This window comes from Homalodisca vitripennis, chromosome X (assembly GCF_021130785.1).
Source record: "Homalodisca vitripennis isolate AUS2020 chromosome X, UT_GWSS_2.1, whole genome shotgun sequence".
Taxonomy (NCBI): Eukaryota; Metazoa; Arthropoda; class Insecta; order Hemiptera; family Cicadellidae; genus Homalodisca; species Homalodisca vitripennis.
The window spans coordinates 133,220,716-133,248,385 of record NC_060215.1 but is presented as its reverse complement, the minus strand read 5'-3'; the positions used below and the strand labels follow the sequence as shown (position 1 = coordinate 133,248,385).

The 27,670-nt window shown below is 31.0% G+C and overlaps 1 protein-coding gene across 1 annotated transcript; it reads right to left on the bottom strand.

Annotated features, from left to right (window-relative positions):
• Positions 1-14,825: 14,825 nt before the first annotated feature.
• LOC124369625 (piggyBac transposable element-derived protein 3-like) lies at positions 14,826-27,562 on the bottom strand. The gene is made up of 2 exons (XM_046827677.1): positions 26,869-27,562; positions 14,826-15,118 (listed from the first exon to the last, which is right to left on the bottom strand). The coding sequence occupies exons 1-2, from the start codon at positions 27,560-27,562 to the stop codon at positions 14,826-14,828; spliced, it is 987 nt and encodes a 328-aa protein (XP_046683633.1).
• Positions 27,563-27,670: the final 108 nt, after the last annotated feature.

Below are 27,670 nucleotides of genomic sequence, written 5' to 3'. Positions count from 1 at the left end.
CTCTATATAAAAACATTTATATACTGAGGTGAAGTACTATGAACACATCACAGAGGCGTCAATCATTACAGTTCCCTTTGTTTAGACTTCGTCGCCTTCTTCGTCGGTACAATGCTGCGATTTTTTTTCAACCTTCTCAAGGTTAATATATACCTTCTCCAGCGATCCAAGTATACATTTACATTAGACATTATAGAATATTAGAATATTCTAGGGTTAGACCACATATCATAGTATTCTACAGAACTTAAATTTTCTATGATCAGAATATTTCAGCTGATGCCTGGTGATTAAATTGATTCAAACAAATTTGATCATCACACACATTGTCATCTGTCCACGTTGATACCTTCTTGCTTACTCATCATATTTGCCTAGGTAACAGCTACAGAAACGAATATTTGGAATTCCCTACATTCTCATCTATCATGTATTAAACAACAAGTTGTATACCACGTTCAGTCTTATGACGCACGTTTAAATTAACTAAATACACAAATTTTATTTTTGGACTTATTTTTAACCATCGGTAGAAGTCCTGAATGGATATTTACTTCAAACTTTGGGTTTACCAGGCGCGGAAGTCTGTGGCTGCCAACAAACTTAAATGCTGGGAACCAAAAATGGAGCGCATAGATGTAGCTAAGAATCTTAATAAATTATAACTTTTCAATTGTGTGTATATACTTCATCTTTTTGTTCGGTGTTGCTAATCTATTTATACTTTTAGTTGGACAATTTTACTATGTATTTTATATTTTTGGTGGTAAAGTTAGTTTTCTCGTAATATTAAAACCCTCTTTGACGTATATCCTGTTAATTGAAAAAATAACATCTTATAAGATATTTAATTTGCAATAATTAAAGGTTTAAAATGTATCAAAATTAAAAGCAAATAGTTAATGATATTTAAATTTATTCTATACTTTGTCTATACTGTACGTTGCTTGATGCAAATCAGACCTCTATACATCTGTTCAGGCCTACTCCTTCTGGTCGTCCTTAGCTAATATATTAGTGCAGTTTTTCTGTATTATTATTATATGTATTAATTATTGTATTATACCGTATCCCTGTCTAGTAATTTATATAACATGTGTGTTTTTTTACAGTTCCAGATAAATGCACGATTTTAGAACAGTCGTAATGTGGGAAGACGAATTTGATAGTATGAAGATACAATTCATACTTTTCCGGAAATGACGATAAACATGGGGCTGGAGATCTCTGATATTGTAGTAATAAGTACTCGGAATTACAAAGTTTACATACAATTTAATTATGGCGAATAAAACGTACAAGCACCACTCTAAGATGTTTAAATAAATGACGAATTGCTACGTTGCTGTCAAAATAGAGTAATAATGAACCTAACCAATATCTTGGGGTTCGGTCAGGTGATTCCAACGTTCTTTGGAATTTTGCATACGAAATTAATCATTTAATAACACTTTAAATTTACATACTTTAACAATGATATGTCGACACACACCGTGGTGTCAGCATCTTTACGCGACATTGAAGCTGTAGTCTCCAAAAAAGGAGATTAATAGACTAAAACTCTAGAAGATGAATACTAAAAGTGCTCGAAGTTGAACAGGAACTTGCCTTGATCTTGAAGTTTTACTCAAATTACTTGGTCTAGTTTAGAACAAAACTGTAACGTTTTCAGCCAATTATTCAACTTACAATCACGGCAACGTGATCTCATCGGAAGGAAATCACAACAACTAATATCATTAATAATACGGCAAATAATACATCACCATAGGTAATTTATTTTACCATTTACAAATTTTACTTTATATTACAATTAAATTAGATGTCTCGCATGAAAGAACTAATTTATAATACAAACATGTAAATTTTAATTACTTGGCAGCAACAACATCAGCTACAAAATTCAATAGGCGTTCTAATTAGGTCAGAAAGGTATAATATAAAAATATCTCTGTGTGAGTTAATGGGACATGGCATCGACATGAAATGAAAAAATTAAAAGAAATATTTTTTTATTTGAGGCGAAATTAGGGACATGGGAGCTGGGCCAGTAAGTCATAAGCTATAGTAAAGTAGATGTGTTGTTTTTGAAAAAATAGTATTTTGAGGGTTACCAGTAAATATACATGTGATAATTTAGCAGAAAACTTTCGATATAGCTGTATAAAGCCCAAAACAAAACGTAACGTACATTTAAATACAATTCTAAAAAATGTCGTGATTTCGCCATTACTTTTTAATATTTACTCGCAAAAGGAGAGCTTTTAAAATGTTTTTGCTGTAAACGTTAGGACCTAAACACCCAAAAATACTGTGGACAGAGTTAAAGTGTTTCATATGCAGAAATAAACAGGTTATGTAATTCAAGATTCACTGTTGTCCATCTGAACGGCTGTGAGGACCTTTCATTCTTGTTTAAATCATTGCAAAACGTCACAGAACAATATTAATAATGTTTTTTTATGTCGATAAAATGTTTTAGTTGTACAAAACTCATGAAAATAACCTAGACAACTACAGTAACTGATTGTGGAAACTGTACATAAATATTTTATAAGGTGAACAAGGAATTATGGACTGTTGGAGTATGCCAGTGCAAGTGTGTGTCTCGATGTGATAGGAACAGCAGGGCGATGTGACTTGTACGTCTTGAGTCTGGACTTTACATATCACAATAAACATCTATTCTCTTTGTACATGACAGATGGCAGTAACGTAGACATCTCCAATAACTCACCAGGTAAACTGAACCATCAATGGAAATTTACATTCTTACATTAGACGTCAAAGAATCCAAACTAACAGTTGCAATAAAAATATGTGAATAATATTGTCGTTTTATTAGGAAACTGACTATGGTTTTAGGGGATATCAGGAAGATATATTTGAATAGCGCTTTTAAATTGTCCAGTAACTGCATTCTGGAGAAATACTTATTGTTCTAATATTTTTGACTCGAAATACAATCACAGTTGATCTTTCATACTACTGATAGTATTATTTTACCTACTAAAGATGTTACATTAGCATAATTAGCCGGAACACGGAGACGTTAATATTTTGGCGTAACGTGAAACACATCCTAACGTGCTTTAGTAGTCTTTAAAATGAGCAATTTAAAAACTTGGAGAGCCCGAACAAAATGTTTTTCTTTTGCAAAGACGCGAGATCGCCATAAGACCAAAAACACATTTGTTCGAAAAAATAAGTTTATAAGATAGTTTAGGAAAAGTGTCTCCATACGCAAAAGAAAGGTTAAAGGATGTATTATTTCACCATGCTAAATTAGGACTAAGATCTTGGTAACACCCAAGGCCACTCTACACTGCTATTTGACTATTGTTATGACTTCTACAAAGTTATATTTCTTGGCATATAAGAAATAGACTGGACAGATTACTTAGTAACCTAAAGAATACCTATGACCGAAGAAAAGTTAATAATTGTAACCGCCGCAAATGTTTTTTCAAATCTGTGAAATAAATGACGGACAAGGACTAAAGAACGTAAAATTTATTTAAAACAATATATGTAGCTCACAATACGTAAAGATATGAGTAAACAGGTGGCAGATGTACTCAATAAGTATTTTTCCCAGATCAGGTACAACTTAGCATCGATTCAAGCGGCCCACCTGTTGTTCTGAACAATTTCTACTTCTTTTATTAAGGACAACTTTCAATTAGTGCGTTAATCTCTACTATACTTATATAAGATTAGCAATAGAAAATGTTCTATTACAGAGTCCAAAGGAACATTATGAAATACCGATAAATTATGAAAAATAAGTATTGAAAAAATAAATTTAAATATATCAGACATAAGAAGCACTTATTTTTTTAAAATCCACCATGATTGCATTTAGATAATATAACTGATCTGATAATACAATGCCCTAAACTATTATATTTACTTTTAATTGACCTCGCCTTTTTAATAAATAATAAATTTTTTTTGCATTTCCCTCAATGGGCTACTTCGATCAAGTTGGATAAATTTGGTAAATACACAATGAGTTGTGGATGGAATTGTGTAAAGAAAGGAATTATCTAATGATAAACAGAGGTTGGTTTTATTTTATAATGTAATTTAGGAGGACGCGCTCTGTTCTTTTAACAGAAAGTGTTGAAATTATAATCCTTACTTCTAAAGCACTACTTTTGTTTGTTTAGTTCCTAATAGATTGAATGTGAGACTTTATCTTACTGTGTGAACTGTAAATTAAAAAAGTATTAGGATATAAAATTTCTAATTTTCTATCATATTTTCAAAATGTTTTATAAAACGATTTTAATTGTTTAAATCACTTGTTACTAAACATATGGAAATTAATTCGCCTTAAATTGTTTACGATTTTTTTAAATTAAATGTTCTCTCACTTATCTCTTAATTGGAATGGCAATATTAAAACAGCCATAACTTTAAGACTAGTAAAGGCTTTTATGGCATTAATCTAGGATATAATAGTATATATTTTAATTTCTAATTACAACTATGTACCTAAGTTAGAAGCAGGCTGTGTTAAAATCTTGAAGAGCTTGTGTTTGTTTTAATAAGAAAATCTTAAACGTAGACAATTATTTTCCTCTTTAAATTATTGAGTTTAATTATACCCTTAAAGTGAGATCCTCACTTTAAAATTAAGGGTTAAGGCTTGCTAAATATAAACGGGCTTATAAAATTAAAATGAATAATTAAATTTAACTAAAAGACAAAAAATAAGAGCACGAATATGTTTGTAATTGAACATTGATGTATTGAAAGATTACATATATACATATATAAGATTACATATATTGATGTATCGTTAAATGATGACATATATAACGATGTCATCATTTAAAGTTATATGATATTCAAAATCGTACAAACACATGACACATAAATAGGTGAAAGTAGACTTTTTGTTACTTTCACATATTTATTGTGTTAAGAAATATTTATTTTTCACCCCTACTTTTAAACAATTTGGACATACATTTGTAATTAATCTGCATATGTCTACCTATTATTCCACCTATTCAATATCACCAAAAACATAATGCTGCGAACATAAATGAGTTTTAGATTAAAAATAAAGCTATAAATAAGGTACATAAATATAAATTTTAATAAAAGATTTTAATTTTTTCTATAATAGTTGCAGAAATTTGAAATTCCAAATCGTCATATTAATATTTTTTGGACAGTTAGATTTTGGTCGTTTATGGAAGCACAATACCCACTTTATAATAAACAACATCAACTAATCTGAAAATGCCTTCTTTCCTACTTAAAACTAATATTTAAAGCTGAAAATATCTCCAAAATGTTCTTTGTTCACTTTAACAATACCAATATGGTGTATATTATATTCATAGAATCAAATTATTTTATCTTCACCTTTGAAATTATAAGTGACACGTCCTTCCAGTTTCAAATTGCCGTTTTTTAGCAAGGATATACTGTAACTTTTAGAACTTATTTAAGTTATAATTTATTGATTAGAGTTTTCTTTATGTTTAAAAACATGTAGTGGCTACCCTAAAGCTCTGTATCGACAATAAACAATAGCGGTGTTGTTTTTTGACGACCCATGAAATTAAACAGTAAAAATGTCCGTAACCTTTCTTTCATTGTTTTTATGCTTTTCCTTTGTTTTATGTTTATATTTCGACAAAATGTGCTATTATAATGAAAAATAAACAATTATATTTCTAATTTTATGTTCGATTAAACAAAAAATCTAACCAGATAGAAAAACAAGAAGTCTTCATGTTTGGAAGATATTGCTAGTAGCAGAAGTTCAAGCAAGGAAAAGGAATTTAAATTAAAAAAATGTTTAAATGCCAAAATAAATAAAACAATTATATTTTGCTCTTTGAATGATATTATAAAATTAAAAAATTACCTGAATAATAAATTAGTTTTAAAATCCTGATATGAATCTCTAATAAGTACAGCTAGAAACGGTAGGAAAAAAGTCAAAGGAGGTAGCAATTCATTTTGCATTCGAATATCTGGAAAAGATGTTAAAAGTCAAATTCAACCTTGCTAGACAGTTTTCATCAAAACTTTGGGTACTACTGAATAAATCGCCGATGGCGTATAATTGGGACTCCAGTATAGTTTAGTGGAGGTAATTATCAAATCCAAATAATGGTGTAGCAAAAGAGTTTTGAATAGTTTAATTAAACCTTTAATTGTTTGGGAAAACACTATCACATTTAGAGAGGGTACTTACTCAGCCATTTGATTATAATTCTCTCTGCGAAGAGTATATAATCGTACAATATTCGATTTGGGTCGCCAAATACTGACCAATTCTTAAAAGGAATGCAATATAAATTGTGCACAGAAAGCTAGCAAAAACAGTTTGTATTTTAAATTTGGTTGTAAAAAATTGGTACTACAAAAATTCATTCATCCAAGCTTTCTGTAACAGCCGTAAATTCTACTTGTATAATGTCCACTGTTTGTTAAGTTAACTTTACATAAATTATTAGTAGAGAAAGAATGTGAATCTGTGACTTTAGATTGAACCCGATAGTAAAAATGTCCTGACACAGTTTCCCCAGCTGTGTTCCACAAGCTCTGTAACGCAAATATACGAATACTTTCGCTTTTAGCTGGCTGCCAAAAAATTTTAATTTGTTTTTTATTGTGATGTATTGGTTGCTAATCCTCGCTCCGGGCAAGATCAAAGAAATAAAGTTACCCCTTCCAATGGTAGAACATTCAAACTTACCGTCCAATACAAATTTCGGACTTATTGAATGAGTCAAAAAAACTGAAACATTCACACAGTCTGAGTAGTAATATAATGTTTTTACATAAGCATTGGACTATCCTTACATATCTACTGACTTTGAAATTTTCGACTGGAAAACACCGACCAAAACTCTGACGAACATTTCGGATAACTGGCAATTTCGTCTTGCTCTTACATAACGATTCATAATAACCCAAGTTGAGACTCTGACATCTTTAGTTTTATCCAGGGAGAAGATGCTTACGTGTTACATAATGGAAATACTAAAAAGGAATTTCAAGCCTTCAATGGATGTTATTAGTCCTCAAATAAAAAACTTTTAAAAGGAATACCTGAAGAAACTACGTTAATTGCAAGCTTCAGTTGCTCTTAAGACACGCATTTGAGAAAAACCTCGAACTTCGTTTTTTAAAAACCTTTCCTTTTTTGGAAAAAGTATCTTTTAACCGTCTTATATAGTTCAAAATCACCTTTATCCCTGTAACATTTCAAAAATCCTTTTATCTTAGAAAAATTTCCAAAACTTGTTTAAACCTACTTTCCTTGTTCCGAAAAATTTTCTTTCCTGTTATATATATATATATATATATATATATATATATATATATATATATTATATATATATATATATAAAACTTGATATATTTATATTATATAACTTTATATATTTATATTGTATAACTTTTATACCCACGTTGGTATGGCTTGCCTATTCTACGAATGCAACTCGAAAGTCAATAATAATAAAAGGGTTTAAAAAGTTTTACTAAAAGATTTATGGCTTGTTCTTGGAATCGATCAGTATAAGGCAGTAGATCCGACCTACGGGAAGTCACCGTCGCAGTCAGAACGCAATCAGTTCTTATATCCGCTCTCTTTGTTGCCGATTAGATTGACGTAGAGCTGAGAATCCATATATTTTTACGATGAAAATTGTTTATATCTAGTCACATATAAAAAATGTATTCTTAATTTTATTCATACCATCTTAATTTTCCATTCTCATATTTGAAAACTAAAATCAATGCAGTTTGCTGTAAACTTAGATTTATAGCATCGGTTTACTTAAAGCTAAATTAATCTAAGCTGTATGAATTATATTCTGTGCAGATATGTGTATTTGCTATTTTAAAATATTATTTTGTGTTTTTTGTTTTTCCAACTGTCTGTTAAAGTTGTACCATCGAAAGTTAATTAACGGAAAACTTGTATTGTCTAAATTTATAAATATTCCTCAATGTCCTAATAGTCTTAGAGAAAAAGTAGGAATTGTTTTCAAAATCTTGAGATAATTTTTGACTTTTATTAATAGACTAAGAATAAGACTATATTTACGGCCGGAACCAACTAACTTTTGTAATCCAGCTCCAAGTAAAGATGATGCGTAATTCAGAACAAGAATTTCAAAGTTTGGAAGGACCAACCAAACAAAAGTGTGTAAAAACTTTATTACGATCTTCTAATTTGCACTTTACACCCCGTCCATTGCTAAACAAATTAAAAGTTTGGCCGTATTATGCAGAGCTATCTTCAATAAAAATATTCATCAATTTCAGTTTTTATGGGATTGCAGCTAAACAACATTCGATTACCAAACAATTCAAAATTTACAGCTATCAATTTCTTGTGTTTTCCACACAATACTTTTCTCATTGAAGTTAAACTGTGTCTGTAATGGTTTCCAAAATTCTAGTATACAATTCGAAACACAGTACTTATAGCAGGCTTATACAGTTTATATAGCTCATTAAATTGGCTCTTGGCACCTTAAACGTATTACAGTTCAAGGCGAATTATGTCTTAATATCTCATAGTAGGGGTGTGTAGTGGGGAGAATGGTTCCAATGAAATATATTTTCAATACTTGTTCACGCTCACCCATAATCGTCCTCTATCTTTCCTTGTCTCTATATTACTTGAAAAAAAGGTTTTAAAAGATTTTGGTTAAAATAGAGATATTTTATATAAATATAACTAGGTATTTCAATTTTTTTGCAACAAGATGACTTATGGAAAATTTTATAAACATCTGGAAAATGTAATCACCCTCATGACGGAATTTCTGGGAAATTTCCTAGTGGAATTTCTCTAATCATGGTCGCCAGATACTAGAAGAGATCTGATGTGTTGGCGTTAAGAGGACATTTGAGTACAAACTAAGACAACGCAAACTTAATTTAATTAGACACCAGCGGTTTGGCACGTACTCATTGCATGCAGTGTCGCAACATATTTTAATGCTATATATGTCCTAGCTTAATGCATTAAAGGCAGTGAATCATCGTGGCATAGAAAAATTTAAGCTAAAAGGGTTATTGATATAGATCTTACATACAAAATAATATTGTAATTTTAGCAGTAAGTTAGTGTTATAGCTGTAAATCATAATATGGAGGTGAATTGGTGTTTAATTTTTTTATATTTGCCACATTTACTGTACTGTGAACAGTATATCCTTTATCTCTAAAAAGTTTTTAAATACTTCAATAACTGCAGAATCCATCTATTTAAATATCAAGCAGCAATTATATAACTCAGAACTTTAAAATAATATGTACCCACCTAAACTCATTATAGACAATACTTTACCCAAAATAACTAAATGTAGGCTACTGAACACAGTTAACGTGAACAATACACAAGAAATATCAATACATTTACGTGTATTTCTATTCTTCTTCCAGTCTGTCTTAGCGAGAGAAGTTTAGAATTGTCTTCTCCTAACACATTAGATTGGACTGACCAAGTTTAAGGTACCTGCAATAAAATATTTGTGCCAGTTTATAAAAAAGGGCATGCACTATTTTCAACACAAAAAATAACTCGAAGATACCATATTCGACTACCTTCATTTTGCTCACTTTGTTCCATAATTAGTCATTTGACGTATACACGTTCCTTACCTACATTGTTTTGTATTTTAGTGGTGAAATAAAGTTTTGGTTTTGAAAATTTGTTTTCGTTTTAATTTCCTAGTTTTTGCTATACATTTTCAAAATCTCTTACCTTATAATTACATAAATTTAAAATAAATAACGGCCAAAATAAATATCGTCTAAATATTTAAATATAAAAATGTGAAATGGAAACAGAATATACATGAGTATTAGCTGAAGGGATTAACAGGCTTTTATTTATAAAAAAATAGTGTTAATTTAATTTAATAAAATTAACTAAACAATATGATTTCCTTGAGTACAAAATTAGTAAAACAACATGACACTCCTTGACGCCATGAATAATGTACATACTGAAAACTTTTAATTACTTTATCTTCAGCCGTTTTTATTTGGGTCTGATAAACAAATTTCATAAATGTCTATCTTTATGCCCTGTAATTTCATGTTGAGTAATTAAATACATTACTTTCTTCTTTGTTTGCATTTATAAAAGATTCGTCAAGAGCAGTGAATTAAATAAAAATGGGTGATCGATGGCAGTGTCTTAAAGTATAAAAACCTAAGTCCACAGTACCCTCTTTGGAGTTATATATTTTTTGGTTTATATAAACTGGAATGTATTGCAAAATATATGTTATGGCATTTGTAAGATTCTCTACTATGTAAGGTTGTGGCTTGTGCGATTTTGGTGATATTAGAGACTGGAGTGAATTCACCACAAAAATTTAGGTCATGAACCACTACGTGCATATATATATATATATATATATATATATATATATATATATATATATATATATATATATATATAAATATATATATACACGTAGTGCTTCGTAAATACATCTGCTTGGCCATAGTGAGTGAGGATTTATTTGTAGTTTCGATCAGCAATTCAGTACAGTCACATGAAGTAACTAATAATTTTTTTTAAATTTGAATTCTAGATCTAATTTCATTCTAATAGTTTTAACATTATTTAAACTCAGAAGTATTACATTCAATAAACATATTAAGGATGAAGAAATCTTCCTCTTTTATTGATTAAAAGAATTATATTTTAGAAACTACTCAAGGAAATATCGTTCTCTTTAAATATGTAAACAATTATAATGCCCAAACTATGCAATGGGAGAATGATCTCTTTAAACTTTTAAACAGTTACATGTATCTTTTCGTCTTTTAATGGTATTATATTTTTTGATAATTATCAATACATTACATATTTTATATAGAAATTTTAACTATATCTTTTCTACAACAAACTGTTACTTTGATCTGTGGAAATAATCTTTAAGTTGATTGTTTTAAATATAAGTATTTTGAAAATTGAAACAAAACATTTAATATTAATTGAAAAAACTTTGATAATACCTAATGTTATTTTCTTATTAACTAACGTAGTTATTGGGCACTAATCCAAGACCTTTTACACCTAAAGTATTTTTCCCACACACGAATCACACTCATGCACACACACCTTTTCGTTTACTCCCGCGTCTTCCGCAAATTTTAGAAAACTATGCTCACTGGGCTCCCGTCTCCGCTGCAGGGTTTTGTGTTTTGTGCCTCCCTCCGACTCCTGGACCAAGCCTATTCCCAATCTCCGCTGGTGATTGGTGAGTACCAATATTTTGGTATCAGCATGTTTGGTGGGAACTGCTAAAATGATGATCACATCCTGTTGTCTAGCAGCTGCAAGAGAATGGAAGTCGGTATCCGCTCACGGGATACCACCGTGTGACCAGACAGTCTGTATGCTTCGTAGTATGATTTGTAATACTATACTTCCTTTCCTACGGTGGGAAGGCGGTGTTCCTTTAGTCATGTGTTTTGATTTTCTATTAATTTCATATCCCTTACATTCTCCTGGCTTAGTAACGATTCAACCCACGACTCGTGCTTCTCTCTTAATTTAGGTTGTCCATTAGGTAATCACGTGTGGGTGCTATAGGCTTCAGGAATGTAATGTTGATGTTGTTGATCTAGATGCAATAGAGGGATATAATTGTTAGGATTGCAGTCCAGGCTAATATGATGTACAGGATGAGTTTCTGTGTTTTTTACTATGCTGTTGTCTTTGTTGTTGAGCTGGAAATGGTGTTGTATTTTTGGAATGTGAACGAAGTAGGTGGGTGTCAATAAGATCCAGTTATCATATAATACTTCATGAAGGTGTTGGGAAATCTTGTCTTGTTTCTGTTTCAAAGGTAACATTATTATATATTGGAATTTCGACCATGAGATGGGTAGGAGGTGTGTTATCTGATAGTTATAAAGATATTTGGAATCGCATGGTATTACAGTTTTTACAAGTGTTAAGACTTAGTAAACACACAGAAGTTCTGTATAGTGAACTTTCACAGGATAAGATGATCTCTGGAGTTCCTGTGATGTTTGGTTTTTGGATATAGTGTTTGATCTTATGGTGTTGGCATACTTTTTCAGGTTTGTATGAATGTTTGTTACGAGGGACTTTTGGTTTACGAAAGGTATCTTTTCGTCGCTGTAGCAGGTGAATACTCAGGTAGCTCGGAGAGTAGGTAGTGTTGTTGTATTACACATCAAATCAAATGAAAACTATCATTATTTCTCACAGTTTTTTACAATTAAGTTGCGACATTTTCAAGACTATTTCTTAGCAGGCACCCAGTAAGTAAGACGAAAGTGTGTACAAAGTTCCGTGTAAATCCATTCTGTGGTTCAGAGATATAATGGTGAGTTAGTGAATTTTGTTATATTTCAAATGTACGTTGGAAAAACGTTCACAAATTATAAATTTTGTCCTTTAATTTCTTACAACAAAATATTTAAATTTAGCAGTAATATGTATTTTAATTTATAATAACTTTTAAACGCTAAAGAGGATTTTATATGTTTTGTTTCCCTAAAAGTTATATAATTTTAAAATAGTTCTTGTATAATTTGTACCATTATTAATACGTTTATAATTATAATAATAATATAAAGTAATACTATAAGAAAATCGTGTTTGGTATTTCCTAAGCTTAATATAAAACAATTATGTATCATTTTAAATTAGCACTATTATATTTGTTGCAGTAAACAATAAACTTTTCATACAATTTATCATCAAATATTACAAATTTCTCATAATTAGTCAGTATTAACACAATAAAATACCATCTTATCATTGAAGAAATGTCTTACTTTCTGCAGTTTATCAAAATTATTTTTTTAATATTTACAAAACAAATTTGTGTTTTTCGATATTTTTCCATATTAAGCAACTCATTTCAAATGTTTACATATTTCAGGACTGTATCAAGTTTCTTAAAAGGTTAGCAGGAGTTTAAGCTTTCTAGACTTTTTTACTTTTAAAAACTTGTAAGAAAATTTCCTTTAAATTTGTTTGTGAAAAAAATTAACAAATTATGAAATTTTTATTAACGTACTATCCATGGTTATTACGGTCAAGACTAATACAGTTGCACTTTTACATTTTAAAAATTCGGAGTAACAGCTCTATATTTCTCGTAGCTAGAGTATTAATTTAGAGCCGGGAAACTCTATTAAGATTCACGACTGGGGAGTGCCTTAATTAAACAGTGTTATTCTGCTTTCCACAACAGACGTCTTGATGTAAGTCGTTTTCAAGTTACAAACCACACCATAAATCATTCCTTTTACTGGAAAGAAATACGCTTGCATCATACGATCAATTTCCTAAATCTAAGTTCCTAAGATGCAATCTTAATGGTTGTTCGCTCTTACTTAATAGTAGAAATTATAATACCTAATAAACTAAATATATATTTATCTTTTATGTATATTTAAATATACACATAAAAAAGGAGTTTCGTTACTGAGCATGTTGGAATTTGCACGTTTTTAGTACTATCCTGATTATAACACATGTTTAATAATGTTACATTATTTTGTATATATATTTAGTAAAAAATTATTTCCTACATTTGAATATTCAGCTAGTACAATGCCTAGTAATGAAAAATATAGGAAAATAACAAATCTCTTGAACTGGTTACAAGGCAGTTTGGCTGCAGTCATTTAGGAAATTGTTAATTGTAAGATGTGTTTTATAATTGGCATCTGTAATGTTTAACGCACCTCATATTTAATTACAGAACAGCATTAAAAAGGCTTTAGCGCTCAGAAGGGTTTGGATAAATTCAAACCAATTTTTACTGATATAGAAGAGGAAGAAATATTTGCACACATTCTATAACTATAAGAATTTATATTTATAGTATCATCGTCGCCATACTACAACTCGCAATTTTTCTGGCTGAAAAAATAATATTGCTCGTAATTCCATTAATACTGAAACATAGTTGAAAAAGCGTGTCTTGACAGTTTATGTGAACACCTTAGTTTTTTCATTTACTAATAAAAAATACGTCTTTAATATGAATAAAGTGCTTTTAACACAATGCTGAAAATAAGTTTTTCACTCTTCTTCTAACCACTTATAAAATACACATTTTTACGATGATCGTTTGTCTGCCTTTTGGCTAACACCAAAGTTAATTAATTCTAAATTCAACAAATAGTCGGTTCAAGCACGCTGACATACCGCGTGCACTAACTTGGCTCGGCTACTTCAAGGCGGTTCCGCAGGGTGGTGGGACGCACCCCTGGCAGCTTCGCCCTGCCTAACGGATAGCTAGGCGGGGTCAGCGTGACGTACTGATCCTACTTGTAAGGCGCCAAGCCATGGAGTCGTCCGGGTGTTTTCTAATGTAGGGAGTTCGCTGACACCCCGCTTGCACCACTCGAGAGTCCTGCAATCTATTGGAAGAGCCGGGAGGCACAGAATCTGTCCTTCTCAAATAGCGTACTCTCTTCTGTGCCCAGCCTCTGGGCCAGCGACTTCTTCCTGGCGGCGAGCAGGGTGTTAGCTGGGATAAGAGGTCACCAGACTCTAGTGGCCACCATTTTCAGACTGAAAGAGGAGACCGCTACGATCTTTGCCAGTGAGCTTGCTCCCAGCAGAAGTTGGATATGGTCAGGACTTACATAGTCACCCAGCTGGATTTCAACCTCTGCCTCCACTCGCAGGAAGTGTAGAGCTGGTTGAGTTACCGCCATCATGGTGGAATCCTCTCCAGTTCCGAGCAGGCTGATTTAGCCGCAGTAGGACATGCGTTCCGCGAACTCCTAACCCGAGGATCGCACATCTTGCCCTGGAGGATCTAGCCGTCTCTGCAAGGCATCGCTCTGCTGCCCGGGTCGAAGTTGGACGACTCGTCGCATACCTCAAAGGGGAAGTAGCAGAAAACTAAAACGTCACTACCACCTTCTCTGTGGCCCGGACTGCTAGTAACCGCCTTTCTAAGTGACTGACAACGATCCGTTGGTGGTTGAGTGAGGAGCGGCGAACCTTCAAGCTTGTGGTCCCTATTGCGGGCCGGCCGATCGTCGTGGACGGAGAAGGCGGAGGTCAACTGCTCTACGGCGAGCACTGCGTCTCCACGGCCGAGTTGCCCTTGTTACGAAGCCGGATGAATAAAAGCTTATGGATGTCCAGGAGAGGCACATAACTAACCACAAATGTCTAGATTTTGGGGTTCTAGGACAATTCGATAGGTCTATTCTACTGCGGAAGATGACTGTTGGAATTGGTGAGGTTTCTTCCCTAAGTATCAGAGTCACACAGTATACACAGTCACTTATATTAAGATTAGTTTATTTTATTCATCTTTGTTTCATAGATTCCTTCACATTCACTTGTAGATGTACATATATAATTAGTTCAAAACCTATTTTATATTTTAATTGCTTATAATTATTTCATTGATATTAATCCTTTCTGACAGTTATTCCAGTCTTTACTAAACGCAGAACAATTATATCGGCTCCCTGCATGTTTTTGTATTTCACATAATTAGCAAAGTAGTTTTTCTATAATTTAAAATATTCTGTCTTTATTAGATTATTTCATAAGGTGTATGGCTTTCAGATTGATCATTTTTGTTCACAAATAGAATATATTTCAGAGATTTATTAGGAGATTATTACAACAAGTCAGGCAAACGTCTGTATCTGCTCCCTTCGAACGTAGTCTCATTGTACAACATTTATGTGTATCATCACTGTTGTAAATGTGTCCTTCATGTGGTACACGACTTGTGTCTAGGATATGTTTATGCGATTGCTCTGCATACAATAAAAGTAGTAGGCTAATATATCTAATATTTAATTATCTTAATACAATTTTTACAATTGTTGGCAACAACAAAATTCTAATAAACTTTAAGAAAACAAATACACACTCCTTTTAATAGAATGTTTTCTTCTGAATCTTTACAAACAAAAATAAGTTTTACTGTCATAAACACGAATATCTCTATGGTATTAACTGTGATGTGATAGAAATAGCGGATAATGTAAAATACTTACGACTAACTTTTGATAAGGTCTAAAATGGAATCTCTTTACAAGTATGTTTAGCACTAAACTAAGAAAAATTAATTATGCTATGTATCATATGAAAGGTTTTGTAAAACCCAATCTGTTAATACAAATCTAAAACTCTTGGTTTGAAGGTACTCTGCAGTATAGAATAATCCACTATGGAGGTGCCTACGAGTGTATTTTAATAACAATAGTAAAACTCCCAAGATTTGCTGTGAGAAATATTTATCATTACAGAAATATAATAGAATTTCACATTTGTTCAAAGAAGACAGCAATTTAAATGTTCATATATTTTATATATCCATACATTCTTACACAGTTTGAACACTGAAAAGAATGTACTTAATACAATTTCATCTCAATTAAAGCAAATTTCGATTCCTAAGTACACCAAGAAGTTGGTAAGAAAACAATTTACTTATACAGCCATTAAAGATTTCATTGGACTATAATAAACTATGGTAACGGTCTATTGCATGAACAAAAACCAAAATTTAAGATAAAAGCTTCGGAATCTGTGAAAGACCTACATATTAAATAATTGGTAAATTTTTATCGTTGTGTCACATTACATATAGTTTAAAAATTGTTATATATTTTAGAAATTGTTTGTTGTCATATGTATACTGTTAGGCTGTTCTTATCGAAATTGTTTGTTATATCTATATATTGTAGCATATTATATTAATGTATATATTTTAAATTATTTTTTTTTTTTTATTATATTGAACTTTATAGATCTTAGATTTGTTAAATTTGCTACCATCGCACTATTCATTTATCACACTATCATTAATTGTTACTTTGATTAGAATTTGACTATCAATTAATATCGAATGCAAAGTTACAGTTGTTGAAATAGTTTCATAAATCTATATCTTGTTAAATTTGTTACGGTTTCGTTCATTTTCTATTGAGTCATGTATTACTTATATATATTTTTATACTGTATAAATAGTCCTAATATTCTTTTATGGACTGCTTTTATTTGACGTATGTAACAGTTTATTTATTCTTGATAAATAACAATTTTGAAATATCGTTTATTTTATGTCCCCACTCTGCCAAAACATGACTGGATAGCCTTTAAATATACTTTGAAACTATTTTTCTTATATACTTTGTAACTTTAGTGTATATTGACAATATATTAATAAGGAAATTGTTTTCTCTTCCACACGTGCTATGTATAGCACATGGGATTGTATTTTTTGTAAACCATTTGGGAAATAAAGTTTTTTGTGAACTGTGAATTGAATTATAAACAATAATAGAGATAAATATTGTTATAAAACTCATAGTTACGTCTATCATAACAAAATATATAACATCTTGGTCTTCTAGTACAAACTGATAATATAGCTTCACCTGTCACAAAACATAGTGACAAAGAAAATAAGAGACTTGTGAATATCAAAAAAATCACAAACATCTTTTTTTACATACATTTGACATGGATAACAATTATATTGTTTTCGCATGTATTGGAGTACAATTAATGAAGTGGTTAAGCGCCTCAATTTTTTTGTTAATAAATGACCGAGATATTTTTTTTTAAATAATTTCATATAATTTTAAAGAAATTGTTTAGCATCTTTTAATGCATCTCTGGGAAAGCTTTTTCTTTAGAGACTATAATATTTACTTCTAAATTATAAAATAAACTAATATGAAGTTAACGTGATAGAAATTATTGAGCTGCATGTTGTATTAGTGCTATTAGAATGAATTTTAATCAAATAAAAATTCCCAATAGGACTAGTTATTGAGTTTCGAAACACATAAACATAATACATGTAGGACTGTTTATAACCAAAGGAAATTTAGATTATAATAGAACAATTTGGTCATGTATATTGTAGGAAATACTGTTTTGATTGCAGCTATCCCAACAGATGCATAATTATTTGAAATCTCTGTTTCGAAAAAGTGGAATGTAAACTTCATTTTAACGCAAGTGACGCCCTGATTTATGACCTACAGAGGCCGAGAGAACTCATGTAATCAGTACTTTAAATAACTCAGATAACGAACAAAACTCATTTGTTCTTAATGATAATGCGGTATCTTATTCCATTGGACCTGTTATCTGCTCATATGTGGTAAAATGTTAATGCATACGATTCTTGTTTACCCAAACATGTGGAGTGCCTGATCAGCAAGTGTAAACTGTAAGTCAATTGGGTAAATAAGATTTTTTGAATCATTTAAAAATTGTAAATGTCTTTTGGTTATTTTCGCGTATTGTTTTGATTACCTGGATGAAACAGAGGTTATATTATAGAGGTATAGGTTCAGCACCTATACAAAATAATAACTATACTTAGCTAATCAGAGTATCTGTTACAACTGAATATTATTGAAACGTTTTATTGATTATAATAATCAGAAATTTCATGTGCATACACTGATTTTTTAATAGAATAATAAAAAGGAATTCTACAAGTCATAGTCTATTTGTCAATATATTCCTTAACTTTTTGATCATATTACTATAAAGTTTTGTTTTTTTTTTATTATCTTTATATTTCTTATTATTTTAAAACTTTTAAAGGTATCTAGCTCAATTCAATACGACATTATAAAGTGAGGTGTCGGAACGAAAGTTTGCGACCAAGATGTGTTTATAGGATGTCACTTATGTGATTGTACTCAGGGAAAGTCAGGTAACGTATCATTTGTATCTCTGCTACACTTAACTTACACATATTAACAATCTCAACTAGCCATATGTACTGCCAACTACTACATAAATTAAAACAAAAGGTTTAAAGCAGAACATACAGAATTTCTTTATAAAGTTACAGATTACCTTTCTTGGCTCTCCCACTGGTCCTAACTTTGGATACGAGATATTTGATTGCAGATTTACGATTCAAAGTAGGTATTGCTGCTTATGAATGGTGTTACGATTATGTTTAATCTATGAAACAATGTTTACTTATAAATTACTCCATGATCTCGAACTAAGCCAACTGTTTAGAAACTGTAAGCTAACCAACAAATTCAATGAAAGAATGTTAAATAAACTAATGAAATTCAATTACATACATGGGACGATTTCAGTTAATACAATATTTACGCTGGACAGAAAACATAAGTACAGAAGAAGAAAGGAAACCTATGCAAAATACGAATACAAAACTAATGTAAAACTGTTCTCATATATTCAGCGAAAGGTAACTTCTATTAATATTCAGAAAAAAACTTAAATATTTTTTTACTAAGTAACCGAAAAATATTTTAGTGTTCAGAGCATTCATTTTGAAAAATACTTAAGTATCGAGTAAAAATCGATATTATAAATAAAATCAATTTAGAAACAAACATTAGTCAGTTTTTAAGTTTATCATTTGCTACTTAAGATCTCATATTCTATAAATATGTGTTAACGTAAATTTCAAATTAAATTTTAAAATTGTAGATTCTCTACCAGAATAACACTGCCAACAGTTGGGAGTGTAGGACAGAACTAGCGTATAACTGCGCAGCAGTCAGATCTCCAGCACAAATGCCAAAAGTGGACAAAGTCCCAGCGGCCAAGGTTTCCTGAGAAGGCAATTGCACGAGGGGCGGGAAGAGAAGGGGATGGCTACAGAGTACATGAGAGACTTTCTTTCTATCCCCCCCCACACAATAACACGCCTTTCTCTCCATTCAAAACTCTTCTCCTTGCTATATACCTCTATTTCACCTCCGACTTAATGAACTTAAAATAGCTAAATGAAAAGATAATTTTTATGTGATACCTATTTTTAAATTTGTTTACATTCATCCCTAAAATAAAAACATATTTAGATAAAACATATATGAACCCTTTGCATGCACAATTTTGTCTTTCTTTAAGGAGTTGTAAACATTTAGGCAGATTTAAATAGCATCTTAAAGTCATACCCACAGAAAGATGGTGAAGTAAAGAACAGTTATATATAATGTATATAAACTGTGTTTAGAGTTAGTTATATGAATTTCCTTCGTAAAAAGTAACATCTTAATTAGGTTTTATTAATATGTTTTATTTTAAATTGTATTTAATTTATAACGTTTTATTTTACTAAGTCGTATTTGGTTCATCTAAATCACCCAAATTCTTGATGTTACAATTCGAAATTATATTAATTATTATATACAGCTGGTTTTGTTTGGGCTGGTGTAAAAATTGCCCAAATTTTCTACTTTAAAAATGACTGTAATTCGTGGTGAAAGGTAAAAAAACTTTTCTATTCGTTCTGAATTTGAGAATTTTATTTCAAGGAGCTGCTACTTTCGAATTAAGAAAACCCCAAACAAAAACGGCTGCCCTATCTTAAAGACCATTTGCTTCTCATAAAATAAATAAAAAATAAAAAGCACATTAAACTAAACGTTTCTATTTCATCTGTCTATCAGGCTATCAGTCCAATTATAAACAATTAAATCACTAAAAGCTTTTCTCATATGAGCAAACAAAATTTAATGCTCAACACTGTGGACACCGTTGTGAATGAATGGATTTATCGCATTTTATCGTTCGATCGGTTTTGAATATAACATAAATGTTTATACTTAAACAATCTGGTACATTGATATATGATCAAATCTTAAATAAATGATTGCAAATAAAAACTATAAACATCACGCTTGTTAAAATCAATGTGCTGTTTCTTTACTGGTTAAGGACCAATTAAAATATTTTCAAGTTTTCCACTTGGTGTAACAATTGTTCTGAAACAAGGAAAGATCTCGTTATATCTCCGTGTAATACAAAAATCTATACCATTATTACCGGAATCAAATATTATCTGAGCCAACATTATTGCTCTATTTACATTTTTAACTATATTTTACTTAACATTTGACATAAATAATATAAAACGACGTAGTTTTGTACATTGTGCGTACGTAATTACATTATGACGTACACAGAACACAATCATAGTGGTCTACTGCAAGTGAATATTAGGATAGGTTTCCAATACCCGATATATCAAAAAATGTATTGATTAATGAACATTGTATATTTAAATACGTTGCATCATTCACTATGTAAAAGTCCTAAAATGTATCATTCTTTATATTCTTGTTGCCGTTTTGCCTAAACGTAATTTTATTGTAATTTCCTCATAGCGAGTAATTAAAATAAATAGAACAAAATATCAGCTTGTATACACTTTTTCTTGTCATTACACCTCGTGATTTTATACAAAAATCATTTTTGTTCTAGTGTAAATTACAGAGTTTCGTTGACGGAAATAACCCAGACACCAGCAGTAAGAAGGATAATGACCAGACTATTCACACTACAGCTGGCTCTAGAGGATAGTTGAGTGTTAAGGTGCCTGAAGAAGGCTTTCAAGCACTTCTGTCAAATACTTTATTATATGTAAGGCCTCCCTAATGTTAATGCTATCTAAACTAAATTTTCTCAAATTATTAGTTGTTGATATTATCTAAGAGCTCAATAACATTTTTTACAATATTATGCTGGAATTTATTTTATTAAATTAGCTTACACGCATCAAAAGATCTGATATAACTGTTGGAAAACTAAATATTGAGTTAACCATAAAATATGTGATAAATTAGAAATTTGTTTGATCTTCTTTACAATGTTTACACAATCATGCGTTTAAAAAAAGTGCTTTAGGTCTTTTTTATCTGTGACTTTCAAGTAAAGTATTTATATATTTTTAATTAATGTAATTTTTAATAATTAAATTTAGGTGGGTTAGCTAATCGAAACTGATTTATGAGTTTTATAATAATCCGACGAAAACTTAGTTGGTACAAATATAAATACTTACTAAGATCGATTTGGGTAGTAATAACTGAAACCTAAATGTTAATATTCCACACGTCCATAGAGGTTTAGACCCAAAATTTCTTATATTTACAAGTGTTTCGTGAAGTAGAAAATGGTGGTTTTGAAACGAATAAAAAAGGTCCATGAAACGAAAATTAAAATTTAGTAACATTAAATACATTTGTTAAGAATACGTAGGCATCTAGTACTACAAAAATACATATTAAAAAATAAGCATAAATGCTCAAGCTAAATTGATTTAAAGTTTTGTAATATATGTTCGTCTATCTGGAATTGGCCTGATATTTTTAATTTACTCGTTTCAGCTGATTATTTTAACTAGTGGCATTACGTTGGCCATTTACTTATCTTAATAATACACCAACTTTACAATATATTTATTTAATACGATTTATTTATTTTTATCAGATTTAAATATATATATATACTATTTGTAAGAGATTCAGACTATTAGTTTCAGGTATTAGCCACTGATTTTTAAAATAGTAAGTATTATTGAATTTAAGATATATAACAACAACGTAAAGATTTATTTAATTTTATGTTGATTATATTTATTTGTGTACTAATTGTATGAATTTAGACTTTTATTTGTTATAGAAATGATTTATATTTATTTCTTTGATTCTGCTGTAGGGTGGGCTGAAACTAATAATTAGTTTTTTATTATAATATGTCGACTACAGTATTGGAGGGAGGCTCGTCATCTTGTTGTTCTCATACATTCCAAGTTGATTTCTCTAAACAAGTAAGTAGTGTAGTTTCGAAAGCTAGGAAATGTAAGAGACTTATACTCTGAACTACTTATCTCTAATAATTTAAATAAGTTTGATCTGGTAATGTATATATTATGAATATGAACTTTTATAAAGTAAACCTGAAAAGTGATAAAATGGATTGTGAAAAGCGTGCTAATAGTTTATTATTTTTTCTTTTTAACTATTTCACCGAACACTTATACAACTTATTTAAATACTGAAATGTGTTATAATTAGGGAGAAAAATCACAGGAACTTCATGATAGAATCAATAAAGATATAATCTATTAAGTCTATTAAATTAATTAATAAATTAAGTTGAAGAGGGCTGATAATTATATTATTGTGTGCATGCTTCTCAATTCCGCAGATTAAATTGTCAAAAGAAGATAATTTGGTTGTAGTATAAAAATAAATAAAATAAGTGTAAATAATTATATATGTTGGACTGAAGTGCTTAGCAATAATATATATAATTATAAAATTCCTAATAAACAAAGAAAACTTTAAATACACGAAGAAAATTTCAAATACAAAAAGAGGAGTAATGCGTGTATTAAAATCCATGTATGTGAACAGAAATTAGGGAATAAAAAGGTTAACCAGACCTATGAACGGCTCACACACACAACACCTGTGACGAAAGATAAGCGGACCACACCAGGGGCGGCTCGATAAAATGGGCATCCGAGTAAGTGGCCTACTATTAACTGGCCCTCATCGTGTGGCACCTGATTGCCCGTCACCAAAATGATATTCAACTTCAGGACTTCGTCAAACAGGACCTAAGGATTGCAAGATCTGGAAATCATGAACCAGGACCCAGGGACCGCAGGATTCATGGAACTTTGACAATGCTGTAACCAAATAAGACTTTTTTAGTTTTTAAAATAGAAATGTTTGTCTGTGTATTTGTCAGCCTGTATGAGTGTGTGAAATTATATTTTCGGAGTTAAATTCAGTATTGTGCGTAGTGTTTTATGAAGTTCCTTATAATTAGATATGAGAAGCTGTACATACCACAAGTTACAGTATATAGCTTGATCGAAGACACGTCCTTAGAAGCATGTTGATACTAGTCAACAATAGATCGTTCAGAGAGATACCTGTGCTGCTCTTACAGCTAGCATCAAAATCTGTTTTAAATTTTTGTAGTACTGCTGGTTTCAACAGCCCGTGATTAAGCAACAAGTAAGGAGTGGTAGAGAGATCAAGGGTAGGACATTCCTTTCTTTGTCCCAGAGCGTGTTATTCATCTATAAAATCTGTATATCTTTTCTTAAACTGGGGTTGAGAACAAAACTTATACTCCAAAGAGGTAGGCATTTTCTTTGAGCACAAGAACGGTAAGTTTAGACAAAAGCGTCCGTCCGCGTCCCAATAATGTGTTCGAGCACAGTCTGCCAAAAGATTACTGAATAGGCTTTGAATGTACTTAGCCAACTGTAGTATATAATATATAATGCCAATATATTAAAAAAGAAATAGTTTTTCTCTCCCACGCGTGCTTTGTATAGCACATGGAATTGTATTTGTTTGTAAGATTTTTTGAAAATTCAGTTTTTTGTGACCAGTGAATAGTAATCATTACACATTTTTCTTACTGTGTTTAATTGGAGGTAGATGAATGTTCGTTTTGTTGCTTAAAATGTTGCCACTCACAGTGTAATACGTTGTCATGAGTTGAAAGAAATTAAATTGAAAAGTTACGGGTCTATCGTGTATGTTCATTACATGAGAGTCTGTTCCTTTAACACGAAGCAGAAGGGGTGCCTATTACATGAGGCATACAATGTCCCAGAGAGTGATTTTCTTTCGTTAGTACAGGTATAGGAGAGCAGGCTATCAATATACCAATACTGTCTGCTAAATGGAAGGAAGGGTCAGCGAGAACGTAAGGTTTTACTCAACAAAGTACTTACAGTGAGAAGTTTGTTTTTAGTAGATTATACGAAATCTTGTTCAGTTGTTCAGTAGACAAGAGTCAGCTAAAGAGAGTTGAGCGGCATCATGCCTTTAGTTGATTCAGAGAGTTGAGCTAAACCTGCTATACTTAGATTAGGATCATATTGACGTGAGTCTAACAGATTTGCCGCACGTTTAGAGAAACGTAATATGAATAACCTAAAATCACATTTCAAGTACTGTGATTTTACAGAAGTTTCTTACATATCAAGTAAGTGAATTCAATTATCTCCATAAAATCTATACGGTCAATTCTTAGAAACGTCGCATAAATTAAGAATAATATTACAGTTTGGGTTTTAACAAAATATCCCTGATTGAGCCGGCTCCTGTTGACCTCTTTCACATGCTAAACACCTCACTTAAGCATCTATCACAATAAAATTTACACTTTAATTACATCGGAAACAATTGTTACTATCTGTTAGTATTCAACCACATATTATAGCAATAAATGTGTTTTATAGATTGTAATAAGGAAAAATATGGGGAAAACAAAGTTTTCTGTTTAAATGTTAAGGTTACTTATGTTGAACTTCTTAATATGAAAAAATTTACTAAATAATTTTCTATAATACTAACTAAGGACTAATATCTCAACCGACAGAGACTTACAATATATTTCCAAACATGTTTAGAATGTTTAGTAAGTAATGCAAGTTTTTAAAATCATATATAATACTATGTTATAATAAAAACAAAAGATGTTTTTTAAAATAATTGGGAAATTGTTACTATTGTACATAACAGAAAAGAATTTCCTATAAAACGATAACTTTATTCTGATCTTCTTAATATATATTTATAGTTTTCGCTTGAAACGTTTTGTAAATTATTAGTATATTTATCGAAAGATTTTTAATGCTAACTGTAAAATTGTGATATATATTTATGGATCAAATGTAAACTAATATAATTTTGTACTGTTAAACATACGAAGAGATCGAATAACATTTTTTTGAGTTGTTGAAATCTATATTTTGTATAAATTAGCAAGTTTTATTATTAATTTTACTAAAATATTTTTCTTTCCGTGTTTTAATTCTGGTAATGTGCTATATATTTATTTTAAAATTTATGAACATTCACAATGTTTTACAAGTATTAAAACGTAAATGACTTCATTAAATTAAAACGCTAAGTGAAAACCTAAAATAAATTGTTACTTTTGTATTAACTGTCGGAATAAACTCGCATTCACGGGATAAATCATGGAAGATCGGTATTTACATTATGCTGAATACTACATATTTATGAGCTTTGCTATTTTAAGGTAACCATTAGAACAATGTGCACCGAAGTACAAATGGTTGTACACCAATAAATATATGTTAGCCTTAAGAGTTGACAATTATCATTTTATGTAATACTGTCTGGCATTTTGCCCTTGTCTAGAAGAATCTCTGACTTACTTAAAGACTAAAAAGCCTTGGAAACATATCTCTATATCCCTGAACACTTGGTTTATATCAACGCAAAGTTCCAAATATTTTTCATAATAAAAGTACTTCCTGAAAGGGATTTTGGGTCTACGAAGTAAGGATGGTTTCTATTTATTACGAGCACCCGAAATGACTCTTGACCACAAATATTGTTTAATAAATTCTTTTAACTTACTCTACTAAAATAACTAACATAAATTAATTTTAACGTGCAACTTCGATCAGGAATGAGACATATAGGTAGACTTGGCTACAATCTGTATACTTGTGTTACTACTGGTCCCAGGATATTGTAGACGTATTTTGTAGGTATTCTACTCATGCCACACACACACACACACACACACACACACACACACACACACACACACACACACACACACACACACACACACACACACACACACACACACACACACTTTGGAAATTGTAATAACTTTTTTAACCCATTAGTGCCCAGGAACTTTTTTTTCTCAGATTTAGATTTTTCTTTAATATTGTAACAAATTAGTCATATAAACACCAAATATATGTGTATTAGGCTCATTATATACTTAAATGCTATATTATGAGGTGCCAACAAATGTGGGCACTGGGCATACATGGGTAGGGTCAAAGTTATTAAGCAATTGTTAAAAAATACAGAGTTAGTGGTTTAGGTTAGGTAAATAACCACTACAATTGTATCATATATTCTGTATATTTTATTACAAAATATATAAAAACCATTAGGGATTAAGAAAAATTAAGAAATGTTACAAATGGCAGGACTATTTACATACATGTTGTCAAGTTCAGGAGTGAAAGTTTTCAAAGCATTTTATATGACATACAACAAGACACTGTTTACACTTTTTCCGTGTGTTCTTTCTACAGAGGCCACATCGTATTTGTGTCGGGTTAGTTTCCAGGACATGAAGACTGTTGGAAAGCCGCACACTTTCTTCAACCCGTTCTTTTCCAGTGACAGACACACGGGAAGCTCTCTGACGTTGTGGGGTATATTTCTGGAAGTATGTCTGCACAATATGTCTTATAAAGGACAGTAGGTCTTTGGGATCTTCTCTTCCTTTTGGGGTGAGCCTGTATAATTGCCAAGCATTATTCATTGTAGCATTTAAAAGGTACGCTAGAAGTGCCCAATACCATTTCCGATTTCTAATGCCAATTCTATAGGTTGATATATTCTGGTCAAGTTGATCAACCCCACCCATGTAAGTGTTGTAATTTATGATACAGGCAGGCTTTTGAACATCAACTTGACGCTTTGCCACACGACACCATCTCTTGGCCTTACCCATGGGCTGTACGCCACATCTTGTTGAAGCAACAGTTACAACATTGTTGTCATTATACCTTACCAAGGTGATACCTGTTTTTTGTTCAGTAAGTTGATCGTATGAACCTCGTGATTCCTTTTTCAAAACAGTTGCTTCCTTGAGTGGGGCATTTTCAACTCGGTTAGCCTTTATTGTGCCTGTAGCATCGTGCCCCTTTTCTGACAAATAATCTAGTAGTTTTAAAGAGGTAAAAAAGTTATCCATATAAATACTGTATGTCTTGTTTTGAGGCAGCTCACTAAGGATATCTATTACAACTGAACCACCCACTCCAATTTCAGGGATGGTGTTACCTGTTTTCTTACCTTGGTA

Excerpts from the sequence above, each read along its gene's own strand:
- LOC124369625 (XM_046827677.1), bottom strand. The coding sequence starts at position 27,562 with ATGGATAACTTTTTTACCTCTTTAAAACTACTAGATTATTTGTCAGAA. Across the intron at positions 15,119-26,868 it reads AAAGAACACACGGAAAAAGT|GGCAACTCGGCCGTGGAGAC; the intron begins GTAAACAGTGTC and ends CTTCGTAACAAG.